Here is a 22,608-nt window from a genome sequence, read left to right on the forward strand (position 1 = left end):
GCAAGGTGGTATCTCATCTTCTGCCTATTCTTAATTGGATTATTTGTATTTTAGGTGTTGAGTTTTATAATTTCTTTATACATTTAAGATATGAACCCTTTATCAGATATGTCATTTGCAGATGTCTTCACCAATTCCATAGGTTGCTTCTAGTTTTTTCATTGTTTCCTTTGTTGTGCAGTACTTTTTATTTTGTTGAAATCCCAATAGTCTATTTTCACTTTTGTTTCCCTTACCTCAGGAGACATATCTAGAAAGAAGTTGCTACAACCAATGTCAAAGACATTATTGCTTGTGTTCTCCTCCAGGATCTTAATGTTTTACTACCTCAAATTTAGATCTTTCATCCAATTTCAATTTATTTTTTCTGTTTGGTGTAAGAAGGCTTTCCAGTTTTATTCTTTTGTACATTGCTGTCCAGTTTTCCCAACACCACTTGTTGAAGAGATTGTCTTTTTCCCACTGGATCTTCTTTACTACTCTGTTGAATATTAATTGAGCATATAGTCATGGGTTCATTTCTGGGTTTTATATTCTGTTCCATTAATCTCCATGTCCATTTTTGTGCCAGTACCATACTATCTTGGTCACTACAGCTTTGTAATAGCACTTGAAGTCCGGAATTCTGATGCCTCCAAATTTGATTTTCTTTTTCAAGGTTGATTTGGTTATTCAGGGTCTTTTGTGGATCCATACAAATTTTAGGATTGTTTGTTTTAGCTCTGTGAAAAATTCTGTTGGTTTTTTTTTTTATAGGGATTCATTAAATGCATAGATTGCTTTGAGTAATGCAGATATTTTAACAACATTTGTTCTTCTAATCCATAAGCAAGGGATATTTTTCCATTTCTTTGTGTCATCTTTAATTCCTTTCATCAGTGTTTTAAACTTTTCAGAGTATAAATCCTTTACCTTTTTAGTAAGGTTTATTATACCTAGGTATCTTGTTGCTTTTGGTGTAATTGCAAATGGGATCAATTCTTTGATTTATTTCAGATGCCTCATTTTTACTATATAGAAATGAAACATATTTCTGTAAATCGATTTTTTATCCTGCAACATGACCGAATTTGTGTATCAGTTCTAGCAATTTTTTGGTGGAGTCTTTTGGTTTTCTATATAGAGTATCAGGTCATCCGCAAATAGTAGAAGTTTTCCTTCTTCCTTGTCAATTTGGATGCCTTTTATTTCTTTTTTTTTTTTTTTTTGTGGGATTGCTATGGCTAGGACTTCCATTACTATGTAAATAACAGTGGTGAGAGTGGACATCCCTTTTTCTCCCCTGACTTTAGAGGAAAAGCTCTCAGTTTTTCCCCATTGAGGATGATACGAGCTGTGGGTTTTTTTATTTATGGCCTTTATTATTTTAAGATATGTTCACTCTAACCCTACTTTGTTGAGGGTTTTTATCATGAATGATGTACTTTGTCAAATGCTTTTTCTGCATCTATTGAAAAGATCATATGGTTCTTATCCTTTCTTTTTTTAAATATGATGTATCACATTGATTGATTTGTGAATATTGAAACACAATTGCAGCCCAGGAATAAATCACACATGATTGAGGTGAGTGATTATTTTAATGTAATATGGGATTCAGTTTACTAGTATCTTATGGAGAATTTTTGCATCTATGTTCATCAGGGATATTGGCCTGTCATTCTTTTTCTTTCTTTCTTTTTTTTTTTTTAGTGGAGTCTTTATCTGATACTGTATCACAATAATGCTAGTTTCATAGAAGGAATTTGGAAGTTTCCTTTCTTTCCTGTTTTTAGTTTCTTTTCTTTTTTCTTTCTTTCTTTCTTTCTTTCTTTCTTTCTTTCTTTCTTTCTTTCTTTCTTTTTTTTTGGATGGGGGAACAGTTTGAGAAGAATAGGTATTAAGTCTTCCTTAAATGTTTGGTAGAATTAACCCTGGAAGCCATCTGGCCCTGGACTTTTGTTTTTTAGGGAGTTTTTGATTACTGATTCAATTTCTTTGCTGGTTATGGTCTGTTCAAGTTTTCTATTTCTTCCTGTTTCAGTTTTGGTACTGTATATGTTTCTAGGAATTTCTCTGTTTCTTCCAGATTGTCCAACTTGTTGGCATATAGTTTTTCATAATATTCTCTTATAATTGTTATTTTGGGTTATTTGTTGTTATTTCGTCTCTCCCATTTGTGATTTTATTTTTGGGTCCTTTCTCTATTCTTTTCCACAAGTCTGGCTAGGAATTTATCTTTTTTTTTTTTAATTTTTGCAAGCAACTAGCTCCTCCTTTCATTAATCTTTTTTTATTGTTTTTTGTTTGTTTGTTTCTAGAGGATTTATTTGTGCTCTAATTTTTATTATTTCTTCCTTCTGATGGCTTTAGGCTTCACTTGTTTTTCTTTTTCTAGCTCCTTTAGGTGCAAGGTAGGGTTTTTGAGATTTTCTTGCTTTTTAACATATGCCTGTATTGCTGTATATGTCCCTCTTTTGACCACTTTTGCTGCATCCCAAATGTTTTGGACCATTGTGTCTGCATTTTCATTTGTTTCTCTGTGTTTTTTTTAAATTTCATCTCTCATTTCCTGGTTGACACATTCATTGTTTAATAGCATGTTGTTTAACCTACACGTATTTGTGGTCTTTCCAGTTTTTCTTGTGGTTGACCTCATGTTACATATCTTTGTGAACAAAAAATATGCATGGTATGATTTCAATCTTTTTGTACTTTTTGTGGCCTGATTTGTGACCTAGTATGTGCTATATTCCGGAGAGTGTCCCCTGTGCACTCAAAAAGAATGTGTATTCTGCTACTTTGGAATGGAATGTTCTGAATTCAAAGCCATTGTTTCCATGTTGATTTTCTCTTTAGGTGATCTGTCTATTGAAGTAAGTGTAGTGTTAAGTTTCTTACTGTTATTGTATTATAATCAATTAATTCCTTTATATTTGTTATTAATTTATATATTTGGCTGCTCCCATGTTGGGTACATAAACATTTATAATTGTTAAATCTTCTTGTTGGATAGTCCCCTTTATTATAATATAATATCCTTCTTTGTCTCTTTTTACAGTCTTTGGTTTAAAGTCTAGTTTCTCTGATATAAATATGGCTGCTGAAGCTTTCTTTTGACATCCATTTTCATGATAATTGTTTCTCCATTATTTTACTTTCTATCTGCAAGTGTCTTTAGGTCTAAAGTGAGTCTTTTCTAAGCAGCATATAGATGGTTCTTGGTTTATTTTTTTTATCCATTCTGATACCTTATGTCCTTTGATTGGAACATTAATTTCATTAACATTCAAAGTAATTATATTTTTTAATAGAGAGACTGTGAATTGGGGAGGGGCAAAGGGAGATGGAGAGAGAGAATCTTAAGCAGGCTCCACACTCAGCACAGAGGCCAACTTGGGGCTCAATCTCATGACCCTTAGATCATGACCTGAGCCAAAATCAAGAGTTGGACACTTAAACAACTGAGCCATCCAGGGGCCCCAACATTCAAAGTAAGGATTGATAGATATGTATTTAGTGTCATTTTATTACGTATTTTGTCATTTGTTTCTAGAGATTTTCTTATTCCTTTCTTATCTTTGTCACTTTGGGTCTCTCCTTTCCACTCAGAGAGTCCCTTTAATATTTCCTGCAGGGCTCATTTACTGGTTATGAACTCCTTCAGTTTTTTGTGCGTCTAGGAAACTCTTGATCTCTCCTTTTATTATAAATGATAGCCTTGCTGAATAGAGCATTCTTGGCTGCAGATTTTTCTTATTCAGCGCTTTGAATATATTATGCCACTCCCATCTGGCTTGCCAAGTTTCTGTTGAGAAATCTCCAGCTAGCCTTATGTGTCTTCCCTTGTAAGTTAAGGACTTCTTGGCCTTGCTGTTTTTTAGATTTTTTTCTTTATCAGTATATTTTGCAAATTTAATTACCATATGTTTTGTTGTGGGTCTGCTTTTGTTGATTTTGTTGGGAGTTCTCTGTGCCTCCTGGATTTGGATATCTGTTTCCTTCCCCAGATTAGGAAGTTTTCAGCTATTATTTCCTAAAATACATTTTGTGTTCCTTGTCTTTCTCTTCTTTATCGGGGACTCTTGCAATATGAATTTTGTTATGTTTGATGAAGTCACTGAGTTCCCTAAGGCTATTCTTGTGTTCCATACCTCTTCTTTCTCTCTATTGTTCAGCTTTATTATCCTCCATTATTTTATCTTCTATATCATTATTTACTCTTCTGCTTCTACCAGCATTGTGTCCTTTGCATCAAGCCTGTTTCCAAACTCAGTTATCACATTTATCATTTCTGAATATTTATTTTTAACACTTTTATCTCTGTGGTAAGGACTTCCCTGAAGTCTTCATTCTTTTCTCAGTCCCAGTGAGTATCCTTATGATTCTTGCTTTAAATTCTCTGTCAGTCACGTTACTTACATCTGTTTCATTTAGATCTCTTGTTTCGTTTGTGTGGAATTTCTCCATCTTGGTTTCTGTCTTCTTCTGTGTGTTAAAAAAGCCCATTATGTTTCTTTTTTGTGAGAGAACTATGTTTATGAAAAAGAGATCATATAGTTTCCAGGGCCTGGTGTTTTAGGGATTGTCTTTGCTATGTGTTGCATACGCACTGCTATTGTGTTTTGGCTGCTCTATCCTTCAGATCCATTGTTTGCAGAGTTTCTCATTGACTGTGGTAGGCAGTGTTTGGTCCTTGGCTAGAATGTGGAGAGTTTTAATTAAGTGCACTCTTGTCTGCTTGTGGAATGAGAACTGATACTACTCTCACTAGAACTGAAGTCCTGTAGAACTCTCTGGTCAGGAGATGCAGTGTAGGCATGGGTTTCTGCTGTACTTTTGGTGACAGGACCCACTGCACTGGGAATGAAGCAGTCTTGACCGAGAAAGGCAGTCCAACCAGAGCACAGGGGTGTGGTACTTGATTTAAGCAAGTTAAGCAGCCATTGAGGGAGCTACATTGTTTTTGTCAGGTGGCTCCTGCTTTATGCTGAGGGGCGGGGAAGGAAAATGATACTGGCCAGCTCCTTTGTTCCCAGAGAGACTTCTGGAATGCTTCCTCTCAGGGATGCACTCCAACAGAGGAAATAGTCTCCCCAGTATATGCCCCAGACATACTTCAGATAACTGTTCCCATGGCTTCTGCCCCAGATTGTTTTTTTTCTCTCCAGGTGTAGGGCAGTTCCCTCAGGGCTCTATCCCAGTCATGTCCTCTGACCTTTAAAACTCCACTCTTTAAGCCCTGCTGGTTGCAAGAACTCACAAAAATCAGCCCATCTTGTTTTCCCAGCCAATGGCTTTAGGAAAATCTTTAAGAAATTGTTGTCCTTCTGTGTTCCCCTGTGTGCTCCTCTCTCTCTCACCCTTCTCTGTGACCCTGGCTCCCACCCCTCCTCAGCACCGGCTATCTGTTTCCTCCCTAAACCATGTCTCGCACTTCCTGCCTTCTTCAATGTGTCTTCCTCTCTCCCTTTAGATGTGGAGTTTATTCTGTCAGTCTTCAGGTTAATTTCTGGGGTATTTAGAATGATTTTGTAGTTATCTTATTGTGTTCCTCCTACTCCTCCACCATCTTCTCCCTTCCACCCTCTTATGATCATTACTTTAAATTCTCTATTGGGCATATTACTTTTCTTTATTTCACTTAGGGATCTTGCTGTGGTTTTGTCCTGTTCTTTCATTTGGGAAATATTCCTCTGTCTCCTCATTTTGTCTATCTCTCTGTGTCAGTTTTTCTGTGTTAGGAAAAGTGAGCTATATCTTCTGCTCTTGAAATTAGTGGCTGGGATCTACAATTTTAATACGGTGGTGCTAGTCTTTGCCAGAGAGGATATGTCTTTGCTGTGGTTACCAGGGCCAACCTGGTCTGCTCTGCAAAGTGCACACAGATGGAGCTCACTGTGCCAGCTAGTTTTGTTCACTGGTCCTCTTCCACAGGGGACTCACAGCTGCTATGTATGTACACTGGGGCCAGCTGGGGCCACTCAGGCAGGGCACACTGTGTCCACATATTTTCTGCACCTGTCATCTTCCATTGAGGATGCACAGCTGCTGCCGAGCCTGGGACAGTGGGGAGATGCTCTGCAAATTGAGTGTGGATGGGCTGCATAATGCCTGCAAGTTTTGTGCACCAGTCCTGTTCCACAGGGAACATGCCACCACTATCAAGACACAGGTTAGCTGGTGTCTAATTCACAAAGTGCATGAGTGGGACCCATAATTTTAATAAGTTGTTGCATCATCAGCAGATGGTGACTGGCCATTGCCAAGGGACTGAGGCCCCACAAAGCATGCAGTTGGGAGTAGTGTTGGCAAACTTTTCATGGGTCTTCTGGGGGATGGGGCCCATAGCACTGGTACTGAAGCAGGCCCGGGTGTGTGTGTGTGGGGGGGTGAACTGTAACTAAGTTATAATGTGAATGCTTATGCTGTGCTAGTTCACACAGGTGGCTGTGTGTATATGCTGGGGGTTCGGGGAGGGAAATGGAGACTGCCAACTCCTTTGTTCCTGGAGGAGTCTCCCAATGAAAACTGTCACTCTGGGACCATGCTCTGTTATTAGTAAATAACTCTTCCATATATTCTAGGTGTTTTTCAGATTGCCACTTCTATGCTGTATCTCACAAGCAGGTTTTGTGCTATTTAGAGGTAGGAATTCAGTTTCCTCTGGCTCTCCCAGAGCCGAGTCTGCTGATTTTTAACATTCCAGGCTTTAATTCCTGCTGCTGTAAGAACTCATGAAATTCAGACCCTCTGGGTCTTAGAGCCAATGCTATGGGGATTTTCCTCACTATGTGAGTTCCCTGATGTGAGGGTCTGTTTATCTCCCTTCTCTGAACCCATGGCTCCTTCCCAGAAATGGCCCACAAGTTCATTTAGCTCCCCACTGTGTCTCCACCCTTCCTACCCTCTTTGATGTGGCCTCTTTTCTCCATTTGGTTGTAGGGTTTGTTCTGTCAGTCTTCATGTTGTTCTCTGGGTTATTTACACTGATCTGAGCATTATCTAGTTGTGTTCATGGGACAAGGTAAGCTTAGGGTCCTCCTGCTCCACCATCTTCCCCAGAAGTCTATATGTTCTACTTCTGTCAAAAATGCTGTTGGCATTTTGATAGAGTTTGCACTCAATGTGTAGATGGCCTTGAGTAGTATGGACATTTTAACAGTGTTGGTTCTTGCCATCCATGAGCATGGAACATCTTTCCATTTGCTTGTATCATCTTCAGTATCTTTCATTAATGTTTTCTAGTTTTTGGAGTACAGATCTTTCACCTAAAGAGGTTAAGTTTAACCAGATATTTTATTATTTTGGTACAATTTTATATGGGATTATTTCTTAATTTATCTTTTTACTACTTCATTATTAATGCATAGAAATACAACAGAATTCTGTTTATTATTGTGTACTGCAACTTTACTGAATTCATTTATAAGTTCTAGTAGTTTTTTTTATTATATTATGTTAGTCACCATATAGTACATCCCTAGTTTTCGATGTAAAGCTCCATGATTCATTACTTGCGTATAACACCCAGTGCACCATGCAATACGTGCCCTCCTTAATACCCATCACCAGCCTATCCCATTCCCACACCCTCTCCTCTCTGAAGCCCTCAGTTTGTTTCCCAGAGTCCATAGTCTCTCATGGTTCATTTCCCCTTCTGTTTACCCCCCCCTTTATTCTTCTCCTTCTTCTCCTACTGATCTTCCTACTTCTTATGTAGTTTTTTTTTAAGTGGAATTTTTAGGGTTTTCTATATATGGCATTGTGTCATCTGCAAATAGTGAAAGTTTTATTTATTTCTTACCAATTTGGATACCTTTTATTTCTTTTCTCATTTGATTGCTGTGGCTAGGACTTCTAGTACTATACTGAATAAAAATGGAGAGTGGGCATCCTTGTCTTGTTCCTGATCTTAGAGGAACAGCTGTTTTTCACCATTGAGTAAAGTGTTAGCTGTGGGTTTTCATATATGGCCTTTATTATGTTGAGGTATGTTCCCTCTAAACCTATTTTGTTGAGGGTTTGTAACATGAATGGATATTGTACTTTGTCAAATGCTTTTTGTGCATCTATTGAAATGGTCATATGGTTTTTATCCTTTATTCTGTTAATGTGATGTATCACATTGGTTGATTTGTTTATATTGAACCACACTTTCATCCCTAGAATAAATTCCCACTTGACTAAATCTTATTTTTTTATCCTTTAAGCCTCTTGATTCATTAATTGGTTAGTTTAATCCATTTACATTTAAATAATTAATAGGTAATGACTTACTCTTGCTATTTTGTTAATACATTTTGGTTTAAACTTGTTTTCTCTTTCTCTTCTTCTATTGTTGCCTTTCTTCGTTATTTGTCGAGTTGTTATGATAGTGATTTGCTTTGATTCTTTTCTCTTTATCTTTTGTAGATCTACTATAGCTTTTTATACTTTCTGTTTAACTTGGGCTTGCATACAATATGTACTTAAATTTTTTATTTTGTTATTTATTTATTTATTTATTTATTTATTTATTTATTTATTTATTTATTTTTAGTGAGAAGCAGACTCCCCAGTGAGCAGGGAGTCTGATGCAGGCCCCTCTGATCATGACCTGAGCTGAAGGCAGATCCTTAACTGACTGAACCACCCAGGGGCCCCTGCAATGATGCTATTTCTAAACAAGTTCACATTCTGAAGTGCTGGGGGTTAGGATTTCAATACATCTTTTTAAGGGACACAATTCTACCCATAAGAAAAAGTGAGTAAAAACAAATCATAGATGCTGAGTGCTGGACAAAGACTCAGTTGGTCCCTTCCTCCTTGAGTTGGTCTCTCACTACCTGGGTTGATTGGTCCCTCACATTACTTACAGAGCTCTCTAGTGAGAGCAACTACTCAACCGCCTTGCATTTCAATACAACTTTTATTTTTATTTTAAGTAGATAACAATTTAACTTCTTTTTTTTACTATGTTCAGTTAGCCAGCATATAGTACATCATTAGTTTTTGATGTAGTGTTCAACTAATGAATTGTTGAACAATTTAACTTTTATTGCATACAAAAACTCTCCCACTTTTACTTTCCCACACACCCTTTGTGTTTTTGTAGTCAGAATTTGCTTCTTTTTATATTGTGTATTCGTCAACAAATTTTTATCTTTTAATTTTTATATTAGAGTTAAAATTATTTATGCACCATTACGGTGTTACATTATCTATACATTTACCTTTACCAATGATATTTACACATTCCTATGATTTAACACTGCTGTTTTTATTGTGTTTTCATTTTATTTTGAGAATGCCCTCAAGCATGTCTTGTAAGGGAATTCTAACAGTGATGAACTCCTTCAGTTTTTATTTGGGGAAAAATTTATTTCTTGTTCTATATTTTCCAGTTATTATATTTTTGTTGTGAAGTTTATTTCATTTAGTACTTTAAATATAACATCACACTCTCTTCTGGCCTGCAAATTTTCTGCTGAGAAAACCACTTATAGTCGTATTGTGGTTTCTTCATATGTAAGAAATTGATTTTTCCCTTGATTCTTTCAAATTCTCTCTCTGTCCTTGATCTCTGACAATTTGATTATAATGTATCTCAGTGTAGTCTTCTTTGGACTGATCATATTTAAGGATTTTTGAACTTCATTAACCTGGATGTCAATTTCCCTCCCTAGATTTGAAAGTTTTTCAGTAATTATTTCTTTAAATAAGTCTGTTTTCCCCCTTCTCTCTCTTTTCTCCCCCTGGAACTCCCGTAACACATATATCAGTGCAAGAGAATCAATATATCCTGATATTCTGTAAATCCTGGAGGCTTACTTTCCTCTATTTCATTTTTTCCCTGTTTCTCCTCTGACTGAAAAATTTCAAATGACCTATCTTCAAGTTCACAGTTTCTTCCTTCTGATTGATCATGTCTGATATTGAAGTTTTTACTGTATTTTCTGTTTCTATCATTGTATTCTTCAACACCAGAATTTATGCCAGATTCTCTTATTGACTTCTATCTCTTTGTTGAACTCCTTATTTTGTTCATGTCTTGTTTTCCTGATTTCCTTGAGTTACTTAATTGTGTTCTCTTATAATTCATTCAGCTTTCTTAAAACAATTATTATATAATTATTATTTGAATTCTTTGTCAGGCATTTCACCACAGATCTCCATTTCTTTAGGGTCAATTTAGTAAAAAAAATATTTTGTTCCTCTTGAGTGGTGTTTTATTGATTGTTCATGTTCTATATGACTTTTCATTGATGTCTGCACATTTGAGTCAGAAGGCACCTCTTTCAGTCTTTATCGACTCACTTCAATAGGGAAAGAACTTCTCAAGCAGGTGGGTTCAAAGACATTGGCTGGGTGGAGTGTGGCAGCTCTGGATCTAAGGAAGTGAAATGGAAGCTCCAGATTTGGGAATGGGGAGAGCAGAGCAGTGTTTACTTTGTGAAATGCCATCAACTGAGATCATCATTGGCAAAGAGTGTGAGGTTCTTTGACAGACAAATCTGTGGTTGTCTGTGGTGACAGTGAGAGCTGCTGGAGTCCTCAGTGGCAAAGACTGCCAAGGTCTAATTGTTTTCCAATACAGCATGAGGGGAAGTTATGGCTGAAGGGATAACACAAATTTGGTGTGCATATACATGCATGGCAGCGGTGCTCATTTATAGACTTTGAAAATATCAGGGGCTTCATATAAATATGTATTATTATTATCATCATCATTATAATTATTTTTTATATCTGCTTACCTTCATTACATCAAGATAAGGATAGATCGCAATCTTCAAGGTCAAACACAGTGACTACTGTAATTTCATTTCTGTAACACCAAGTATAACATTATACACAAATGGAAACCTAATACTTTATTTTATCACAATGATGGATAGATGGAGTTAAAACAGATTATATTTAGAAAAATTAACTACTTACTAAGTTAGAAATTAGGTCACCAGTACATGTCTCAAAATGTCTTTATTGTCTTGTTACAAAGTAACAACTTATAAATTTTGTACAGTTTTTTTTCCATAAACTGTTATACCTAAGAAAAACATGACAGAAATTACTGCTTCAACTCCCATTAATTTTTATTGGTACAAAAATATTTTTATATACAAGAGGTTTCCTGTCAAATGATGGTCACTTCTAAGACACTACAAGATTTGAAATCCAATATGAAGTAAGAGGTGTTAGGACTAGGAAACTGATCATCAGTTTATCAGTGTATCCTTATCATAAAAACAACTTTTATTTAAAAGTCTTGATAAAATAAAATTTCTGCTACAAAACAGCATTAAAAAGGAGGAAGAATGTGAATAAAACAGACTTTGGACTTAACCAGACATGGGATTGAGATATACCTCTGCCACTTACTAGCTTTGGTACTATGAGCAAAGCTGAACCACATTGTGCTTCTGTTTCCTGATCTGCAAAATGGAGTATTGAAAACACATTTTTTTCTGGAAATTTGGTAAGAATTAAATTGGTTAACACAAGAGATAGATGAATAAATTCTTCACAACATTGAGATTATATTTAACAATAATGTAACTTGAAAGTTGCTAAGAGAATAGATCTTACAGGTTTTCACCACAAAAAAAATGATAATGTGATGTGATGGTGGTGTTAGTTAACACTGTGGTGGATACATATGGATAAGTTACAATGGATAAGTGTAACAAATCAACACATTGTACACTTTAAACTTACATACTATTATATGTCAATTATATCTAAGTAAAAAATGTTTGGAACTGAAGAACAAACATGGGAGATATTTAGTACATAATAACTGGTAACTTCTTATTGTTATTATTCTTTGCTTAATATTAATTTTAGCATTATCTATGTGTTGCTTACAGTTGCCACAAATTCAATAAAAGAATGCATTTTTCCATTGATTTCTTGCTGTGAGCACTGGTTGAAGCCCAACTCTCACTCTATAATTCACTGTGAACATTTCGATTTTAGATAAGAAGAGCTACACTCTATCAAAGTCAGCATATTTTATTATACTGATCTGAGTCAGTTGTTTCCCTCTTTAATTACCCCCTTTTTTCCTCTAAAATAAGGTCCCACCATGCTTGAACTTCTAGGAGCCTAAAAGAGGAGAGATTAGACTGGTACCAATCTGCTTATCACATTATATTAAATTTAGTTGCAGAATTAGATCAGAAACCTACGGCTCCTAAGACTATCTTTGGTTACCCATTCTTATTTCCCAATAAAATGAAACCTTATTTATTTATTTATTTATTTATGCATCCATTAGTGTATGTTGATGTCTATAATCCAAGTTACTTCCAAAAGAGATCTGAGGGGTGGTCCTATGAGCAAAACCAAAGTAAAATTATCACAGAGTAAAGGAGAAAAGACAAGTAGCAAGAAGGGAAGGGATATTCCACTCCACAGGCATCTTTCTGTTCTCTTCCTTTCTTCTGTCTTTCTTTTTTCTTTGCTTTCTCTTTGTTCTACTTCTTTTCGTTAGCCCCTGCCAATGACCTGAGTATGCCAGAACCCTTACTTAGCTAAGGGGGTGGTAGGCCACCTAAAATGACTGCAGATGAACCAAAGTAGATTTTCAGAACTGCCTCTCAATGGTAAGTTGTTGAGAGAAAGTTGAAGTAAGAAGTCTGGGGCAAAACCGAAGGGGGCAGCATTTCACAGGCAGTAGGTCAAATAACTAACAGTATAAAAATTAGTAATTCCACTAGAAAATAATGAAGATAACTGACTATTTCCTGAAATGTAATTCTGACGTGTAATGGTTTTCTAGTTTCACTGTACTAGTTAGAGGTAAGGTTAAGCATCCTTCTTCAATAACTGCTCAAAATCAAAGTATATTAATTATTCTCTCCTCTCCACCTCATCCTTCCTCTCTCCAATCTCAGAATACATTAGTAAGAGTCACCTGCCTTGTAGTACTGAAGACACTCACCAGTATTAGAATTAAGATCGTCAGGCTCTGATTCTGTCCCATTTTGGTTTCCATTTCCCTGAAGAGTGTTCATTGCCATAAGCTTCATCTTCTGCAGCTTCATTGCCTCAGCCATTGCTGCAGCCGTTATACCTAGAACCAGAACCATCCTTTTTAAAATGGGGACAATTTCTTAATGTAATTGAAAGCTGGATACATTTCTTTAACATACCTATGCTGCATAGCACAAGCCAAAAGAAAACTCATGTCTAATTTATGAATAATATTCTTTAACAAAGTAATCTTCAACTTCTGTTTTTTACTTCATCTTACAGTGGACAGTTTAAAAATCTACAAAATCATCAAATGAATAATAAATTCCATCTAAAATAACATTGTCAGAGGAAGTACTGTGAAATACTTGAAAGAATTACTTTCTAGTGAATCTATTGTTGGGAATTCTGCTAAAGGGTGAGCTGTCTTCTCTGTGAGAATTACCTTGGAAGAGAAGGGGAGAGAGGAGGGAGAAAATGATTTCAGATTGTCATTGTACCTTTTACTTTTCTCATGCTTGTACATTAAGGTACCAAATAAATGAAAACATGGCATGTAACCTCTGAAAATATGCCAGCTCCCATAGAATAATTACATTCTTTTGTATTAATAAAAGGTAATGTACTCCAATGTTTATAGCAGCAATATCCACAATAACCAAAATATAGAAAGAGTCCAGATGTCCATCAACAGATGAATGGATAAAGAAGATGTGATTATATATATGTATATATATGTATATATATATATATATGTATTAGAATATTGCTCAGCTAACAAAAAGAATGAGAGCTTGTCATTTGCAACAATGTAGGTAGAACTAAAGGGTATTATGCTAAGTGAAATAAGTCAGAGAAAGACAAATACCATATAATTTCACTCACATGTGGAATTTAAGAAACAAAACTGATGAACATAAGGGAAGGGAAGGAAAAATAAATTAAGTTAAAAACAGAGAGAGAGGCAAACTGTAAGAGACTCTTAACTATAAGAAACAAACTGAGGGTTGTTGAAGGGAAGGGGATGGGGAGGTGGGGTAATTGGGTGATGGACATTAAGGAGGGCACTTGATGTAATGAGCACTGGATGTTATATGCAACTGATGAATCACTAAACTCTACCTCTGAAACCAACAGTACATTATATGATAACTAAATTGAATTTAAATAATATATTTTAAAAATATATAAAGCAATTATTTTTTTAAAACTCTGTATAATGGTACAAAGAGGTAGAAATAAAAAACTCAAAGAAAAAAATGTGAGTGCTTAAGTTTGAAATTATTTCTCTTAAGAAGTCTATATCAGGCAGTACCATAAAGATACATAAAGAAATGGGTACTAAAAATAGAACAAGCTATATTCCAACAATGCCCTCCAAATGTCTAGTAAATTCAACTTAATTATTTTTATTAACTGTCTAAATTCATAGCCATCTATTGGTGCATGGGTGTCATGGGCAAAAAAGGGGGGGGACCTGGCAGATTTAAAACACAGCATTTTAGAATTCAGTGAAATCTAATCTCCCATGCAAAAGCAAATCAAGGAAAATAAGGCATATATTGGTTGTGGCGAACAGAAAATTTAAGTGCCATTATTAGAAGAATCTGATTCTAAGGGGTAGGGTGAATTCCTTATGAAACGTGTAAGGAGAAGCATAGTCTAACATATGTACCTGTGTATGGGAGAATCATTAAGGTTCTATTTTGCCACTCTGTGTTCTTTACAATGCATGGAAAACACCAAATGAAGTAAACTTTTCACTACATTATCTTATCTATGAATCGTGGCAAAAAAAAAAAAAGAATTTGAAAGAAATTGCTTTAGCCTCAGAATTGATATACATTTGTACATTATATAATATAGATGATCCCAGAAATTTTCTTGCTACATTTAGCTTTACAGAATTCCAGTCCCCCAGTGACCTGTCCAACATCAAACAGTAACTCTAGGCAGAAAATAAGATGGCCGTGATTTAAAACAATCAAAGGGCCCTGATTAGGACTGCCAGGAACAAGTGCCTCATAACAAAATATGTATCAGGAAAAGTTTCAACAATTTACATCATCTACTCTGACCAGCAATCCAGAACAGGATCCTCGCTATGATAATTACTGAACTAGTACTTGTTTAATTACTGAAAGTGTAGTAGTGGATTTTTACAATAATATATGGATTTATACTCTGTGAAAAAAAAAGTCAGCATAATATCTTATAGACAGGGTATTCCAGATAAAAAGGGTCTCATACAATGACACTAAGCCAATTAGTAAGCAAGAGTCCCCTCATATTTTTAATTCATAGAAAAAGCAGAAAGTTCCAATATCTATGCATTTTTCAACCAGATGCTATCTGTATGATATCATTGAAGAAAAAAAATCAGTGAGCAAATTCAGAAAGTAATATTAAGGTAGTAAAGAATCAAAAGATGATAGCACTACAAAGATATTTAGGAGCTACCTAGTTCAATCTCTTCCTTTTGAAAATGAGGAAATAGTCTCACAGCAAGCTGTCATAGGTCAGGTATTTAGAGGAAGATATGAAACAAAATCTAGGTTTTGTGATGGGATCTGGATGTATTTGTTAAAATACTGAACTAGTTCAAATGATAGTTAATGAGGAGAGAGGAGTGCGGAAAGACAGCAGAGTAGGAGGACCTTGAGCTCACCCCATCCCACATTTACAAGTAGATATCCATATCCACGTCAATAAATAGGAGAGCAATCCAGAGACTGGCAGAAAAAAAAACCCTCCACAATTAAATATAGAAAAGATGCTGCATCTGGAAGGTTAAGAAGGTTAGAAAGATGGAGAGAGACTGCCCACAAAAGGAAATAAGCTACACACAGAAAGGGTAGAGAAATAGGCCCTTGCACCAGAGAGTTGCTATGGGGAAGACTAATCCTCATAATATTTAGCAGTAAAAACTAGAAGGACTGAATTCTGTGAGTTTGTAAAACAAGTGGGACTTGGAACCTGGAGCTTTAAAAAGTCAGTGCCTCAGCACTAGAGGAGCCAGAAGGGTGAGTGATAGCTGGATTGCCACCCATAAAGAGACAGTAGCCTTTGTGGAAAGACAACATGAAAATCACAGTTTACAAAATGCTGGGGGGAAACAGGAGACAGATCTGTTCATACTGATTTTGTAGCATATTGGAGGACTGAAAATGAGAAAGCTGGGGAGGAAGTAAGCTAGAGGAAGAGAAGGGGACCTCATTTCATCCAGTCCCTTTAATTTAGCTAGGTAACTAAAACCATTCTGAACACCCATGAATTCAGCCTGAGATGTAAGAAAAAAAATATCTGGAGCTCTACAAGTATAAAATCAACTGCTTTTTGCAAGGTAGGAGGGGTGGAGAAGTGAATCTGAGGGGAGATATCAGGAGATAAGCAGAGAGGGGAGGGAACCTCCATAAGCCAGCTACTAGAAAGTGATATAGTCCCAATGGGCAAAATCGGAAATCTTAGAAACCTGCTCCAGGGAGAGACATCCCTGTCTAAAGGGGCTTAGGGGATCAAAAGGGCAGAATTCTAGGTGGGTCAGTGTGGTGTCAGCATCCCAGGGGTTACAGAACTAACAGGGATGCCTGAGCCAGTAAAGTGTGCAAGCAGTAGAGCAGGGAAACTGGTTACTGTCTGTGAGCTGGTGGGGGGGTGGTGGTGGTAAGGGCTCTCAGCTCAGTCACCATAAACCATGAGCCAGACCCAGTTGAGTGACCACTGTCTGCCTGGGCACCGAGAAGTAGACTGGAACTCAGGGACCCTCCACCATCCCCTGGGAATGGTGGAGCAGGTATGTGCACCATCCCGTGACAGCTCTCAATACCAGGGCCCTACAAAGGGCAGTAACTCGGGATCCTCAGACTTCCCCTGGGAGGTTCACTCTGGGCGCACACTGCAGGAGTCTGCAGAGTTTAGCAAAAACAAAAGTTAAGACTGCTTTTTGCAGAGTATTTACTGAAGGGGGAACAACAATCTTCTGGCTCTAAGGCTAGAGATCAGGGCATGGCCATTTTTATTTTTATCCTCTAAAGAGGCACAGAAAGCCTTCAAGGAAAAAAAGCCTTACAGAGGAACAGCATACACTGAACTCAGCCTCCTGGCAAGGGGTGGTACAACTCTGCCCAAGCAAAGACACCTGAGAAGCAACACAGCACCCCTCACCCAGAAGAACAGGTGCACAAGTTTATGGATCCCACAAGACTGTAAAACTCCAGCACTAGGGGAAAATAGTATATAGAACTTGAGGATTTTTCTCATGATTCATTTATCTTTCAGTCTAAAATTTTCCATTTTTTTTCTTTTTTCCCTTTTCAACTAGTTTCTTATTTTATCAACTATTTATTTTTAGGTCGCTTTTAAATTCTTTTTTAAGATTTTATTTATTTATTTGACAGAAAGAGAGCACAGCGGGGAGAGCAGGAGGCAGAGGGAGACAAAGAAGTGGGCTCCCAGGACCCTGGGATCATGACCTAAGCTGAAGGCAGACACTTAAAAACTGAGCCACCCAGAAGCCCTTTTAAGTTTCTTTTTAACTTTTATTTTTTACCTCCACATTTTATAGATATATGCCTCATTTTTTGCCTTTTCTCACTCTATTCAATTTTAGTTTTATATATATATGTGTGTGTGTGTGTGTGTGTGTGTTTTACTTTCTAACACAGAGACCAAAATTCACTCAGGAACAAGTGGATCACCCTGCTTTTTCCACCCTGTGAGATTATATTCTCTCCCCTACCTTTTTTTCTTTTTTCTTTTGTTTTGTTTTTGCTTGTTTTTCTGTTTTGGTTATTGATGTCTTCAGATATGTCTAGAGTGTATTTTGCTTGGGTCATTGTTGATAATTTTGATTCTGCTCATTCACCCATTCTTCTCTGGGCAAAATGATTAGAAGGAGGAATTCACAACAAAAGAAATAACCAGAGGTAATGTTCTCTGCCACAGATCTAATTGATATAGATACAAGTAAGATGTCAGAGATGGAAAACAGGATGACAATTACAAAATTACTAGCTGGCCTTGAAAAAAGCATAAAAGACACTAGAGACTCTCATAGTGCAGAAATGAGATCTAATCAGACCAAATATAAAAATGTTATAACGGAGATGTAGTCTAAATTGGATGTTCTAACAACTAGGGTGGATGAGGCAGAAGAGAGAGTAAGTGATCTAGAAGAAAGGCTGATGGAAAGGAAAGAAGTTGAGGCAAAGAGAGAAAAAGAGCTAATAGCCCATGAACAAAAAGCTTTGAGAAATTAATGATGCCATGAAACATACCAGTGTCAGAATTATTGGGGTGCCTGAGGGTGAAGAAAGAGAGGGCAAGAAGGTACATTTGAGCAAATCACAGCTGAGAACTTCCTTAATCTGGAAAAGGAAACAAGCAGTCATGTCCAAGAAGCAGAGAGGACCCCTTCCAAAATGAATAAAAATACAACACCCCAACATATAATAGCGAAGCTTACAAATTTTAGAGAAAAAGAATCCCGAGAGAAGCTCAAAACAAGAGGCTTCTTACCTACCGACATCAGACTGATATCGTACCTATCCACAGAAACCTGGCAGGCCAGAAAGGGCTGGCATGTTGTATTCAGGGTACTAAACAAGAAGAACATGCAGCCAAGAATATTTTATCCAGCAAGGCTGTCATTCAGAATGGAAGGGAGTGATTAAAAAAACTTCCAGAAAAAACAGAAACTAAAAGAATTTGTGATCACTAAATGAGTCCCACAAGATATAGTAAAGGGGATTCTGTAAGCAAAGAGAGAACCCAAGAGTAACATAGACCAGGAAAAAGAGAGAGAGAGAGAGAATCTACAGAAACAGGGACTTTACAGGCAATACAGTGGCACTAAATTCATGTCTTTCAATAGTTACTCTGAATGTAAATGGGCCAAATGCTCCCATCAAAACACACAGGTTAGCAGACTGGATGAAAAAGCAGAACCCATCCATAGGCTGCCTACAAGAGACTCATCTTAGACCTAAAGACACCTCCAGATTGAAAGTGAGGGGATGGAGAACAATTTACCATGCTAATGCATCTCAAAAGAAAGCTGAGGTTGCAATCCTCATATCAGACAAATTAGATATTAAACCAAAGGCTATAGTAAGTATATCATACTTGAAGTATTTATCCAACAAGAAGATCTAACTATAGTAAATATTTATGCTCCCAACATGGGAGCAAAAAATTTTATAAACCAATTAATAACCAAAGTAAAGAAACACATTGATAATAATACATTAATAGTAGGGGACTTCAACAACCCCCTCACAACAATGGACAGATAATCTAACTAGAAGATCAACAAAGAAACGAGGGCTTTGAATGACACAATGGACCAGATGAACTTCACAGGTATATACAGAACATTCCAACCTAAAAGAACAGAATACTCATTCTTCTCAAAATCATGGAAATTTCTCCAAAATAGATCACATAGTGGGTCACAAATCATGTCTCAACTGATAGCAAAAGACTGGGATTTTCCCTGCCTATTTTCAGACCACAGTGCTTTGAATCTTGAACTCCAACACAAGAGGAAATTTGGAAGGAACTCAAATGCCTGGAGGTTTAAAAGCATCCTACTGAAGAATAAATGGGTCAACCAGGAAATTAAAAAATAATTTTTAAAAAAATCATGGAAATTAATGAGAATGAAAACACATCTGATCAAAACCTTTGGGATTCAGTAAAAGTGGTCCTAAGGGGGAAGTACATTGCAATACAAGCCTCTCTCAAAAAATTAGAAAGATCTCAAACACAAGCTAACCTTATATCTAAAGGAGTTGGAGAAAGAACAACAAATAAAGCCTAAACCAAGCAGAAGACAAATAATAAAGATTAGAGCAAAAATCAATGAAGTAGAAGCCAGAAGAACAGTAGAACAGATAAATAAAACCAGAAGCTGGTTCTCTGAAAAAACTAAAAAACATTGATAAACCTCTAGCCAAACTCATTCAAAAGAAAAGAGAAAGGACCTAAATTAATAAATCATGAATAAAACAGGAGAGATCATGAACAACACCAAGAAAATAGACAACTTTAAGAACATATTATGAGCAACTATATGCCAACAAATTAGGCAATCTGAAGAAATGGATGCCTTCCCGGAAACTTATAAAACACCAAAACTGAAACAGGAAGAAACAGAAAACCTGAACAGACCCATAACCAGCAAGAGTATTGAAGCAATAATCAAAAATCTCCCAGCAAACAAGAGTTCAGGGCTGGATGGCTTCCCAGGGGAATTCTACCAAATATTTAAAGAAGAAATTATACCTATTCTACTGAAGCTATTTCAAAAAATAGAAATGGAAGGAAAACTTCCAAACTTGTTCTATGAGGCCAGCATTATCTTGATCCCATAACCAGACAAAAGACCCCATCAAAAAGCAGAATTACAGAATAACATCTCTGATGAACATGGATGCCAAAGTACTCACCAAGATATTACCCAATAGGACCCCACTGTACATTAAAAGGATTTTTCACCAGGACCAAGTGGAATTTATTCCTGGGGTGCAAGGTGATTCAACATTTGCAAATCAATCAACATGATACATCAAATTAATAAAAGAAAACACAAAAACCATATGATCCTCTCAATTGATACAGAGAAAGCAGTTGACAAAATACAGCATCTTTTCTTGATTTAAACTCTTTCTTGACAAAAAAAACTTACCAAAGATATAGGGATAGAGGGAACATACCTCAATATCATAAAAGCCATCTACGAAGAGCCCACAGTGAATATAATTCTCAATAGTGAAAAACTGAGAGCATTTCCCTTAATGTCAGGAACACGACAGAGATGCCCACTCTCACCACTGTTGTTCAAAATAGTATTGGAAGTCCTAGCCTCAGCAATCACATAACAAAAAGAAATAAAAAGCATTCAAATTGGCAAACAAGTCAAAATTTCACTCTTCACAGATGACATAATACTTTATATGGAAAACCCAAAAAACTCCACCCCCCAATTGCTAGAACTCATAGAGCAATTCAGCAACGTAGCAGGATACAAAATCAATGCACAGAAATCAGTTGCATACACAAACAATGTGACTGAAGAAATTAAGGAGGCGATCCCATTTACAATTGCACCAAAAACCATAAGACACTTAGGAGTAAACCTAACTAAAGATGGAAGGAATCTGTATTCTAAAAACTACAGAACACTTATGAAAGAAATTGAGGAAGACACAAGAAGTTGGGAAAACCTTCAATGCTCATGGATTAGAAGAATAAATATTCTTAAAATGTCTAGGCTACCCAGAGCAATCTGTACATTCAATCAATCCCTATCAAAATACCATTGACATATTTCACAGAGCTATAACAAACAATCCTGAAATTTGTATGGAACCAGAAAAGACCCTGAATAGCAAGAGGTATGTTGAAAAAGAAAACCAAAGCTGGGGGCATCACAATGCCTGACTTCAAGCTATATCACAAAGCTGTAATCATCAAGACAGCATGGTACAGGCACAAAAACAGACACAAAGATCAATGGAACAGAATAGAGACTCCAGAAATGGACCCTCAACTTTATGGTCAACTAATCTTTGACAAAGCAGGGAAGAATATCCAATGGAAAAAAAGACAATACACAAAGATAAACTCAAAATGGATGAAAGACCTAAATGTGAGACAGGAATTCATCAAAATTCTAGAAAAGAACACAGACAGCAACCTTTTTGGCCTTGGCTGAAGCAACTTCTTGCAAGACATGTCTCTACAGGCAAGGGAAACAAAAGCAAAAATGAACAATTGGGGCTTCAAGATAAAAAGCTTTTGCACAGCAAAGGAAACAGTCAACAAAACTAAAAGGCAACCTACTGAATGGGAGAAGATAATTGCAAATGATGGATCAGATAAAAAGCTGGTATCCAAGATCTATAAGGAACTTATCAAACTCAACACCTTAAAAAATAAATAATCCAGTCAAGAAATAGGCAGAAGATGTGAACAGACATTTCTCCAAAGAAGATATAGAAGTGGGCAACAGACACATGAAAAAATGTTCAACATCACGTGTCATCAGTGAAATACAAAGTAAAACCACAATGAGATACCACCTCACACCAGTCAGAATGGTATAATTAACAATACAGGGAACAACAAATTTTGGTAGGGATGTGGAGAAAGGGGAACCTCTTATACAGTATGGAGGTTCCTCAAGATGTTAAAAATACAGCCACCCTATGACCCAGCAATTGCGCTACTTGGTATTTACCCCAAACATACAGATGTAGTGAAAAGAAGGGACGTATGCACCCCAATGTTCATAGCAGTAGTGTCCAAATAACCAAACTGTGGAAGAAGCGGAGATGTCCTTCAACAGATGAATGGATAAAGAAGATATGGTTCATATATACAATGGAATATTAATCAGCCATCAGAAAGGATGAATAGTTACCATTTCCATCAACATGGATGGAACTGGAGGGCATTATGCTAAGTGAAATAAGTCAATCAGAGAAAGACAATTATATCATTTCACTCATATGTGGAATATAAGAAATAGCACAGAAGATCATAGTGGAAGGGAGGAAAAACTGAAAGGGAAGAAATCGGAGAGGGAGACAAACCATGAAAGATTCTTGACACTGGGATACAAACTGAGGGTTGCTGGAGGGGAGATGGGTGGGTGGATGGGTCATC

At 36.6% G+C, this 22,608-nt stretch overlaps 1 protein-coding gene across 1 annotated transcript in view; it reads right to left on the minus strand.

Moving 5' to 3' along the window:
• The window catches only part of DACH2 (dachshund family transcription factor 2), an 835,748-nt gene that overhangs the window by 238,610 nt on the left and 574,530 nt on the right, over positions 1-22,608 (minus strand). Inside the window, exon 4 of the mRNA XM_008700629.2 lies at positions 12,908-13,039. Within this exon, the coding sequence (XP_008698851.2) occupies positions 12,908-13,039 (132 nt within the window). The remainder of the gene's footprint in view (positions 1-12,907; positions 13,040-22,608) is intronic.

This window comes from Ursus maritimus (assembly GCF_017311325.1).
Source record: "Ursus maritimus isolate PB19 chromosome X unlocalized genomic scaffold, ASM1731132v1 scaffold_X1, whole genome shotgun sequence".
Lineage (NCBI taxonomy): Eukaryota > Metazoa > Chordata > Mammalia > Carnivora > Ursidae > Ursus > Ursus maritimus.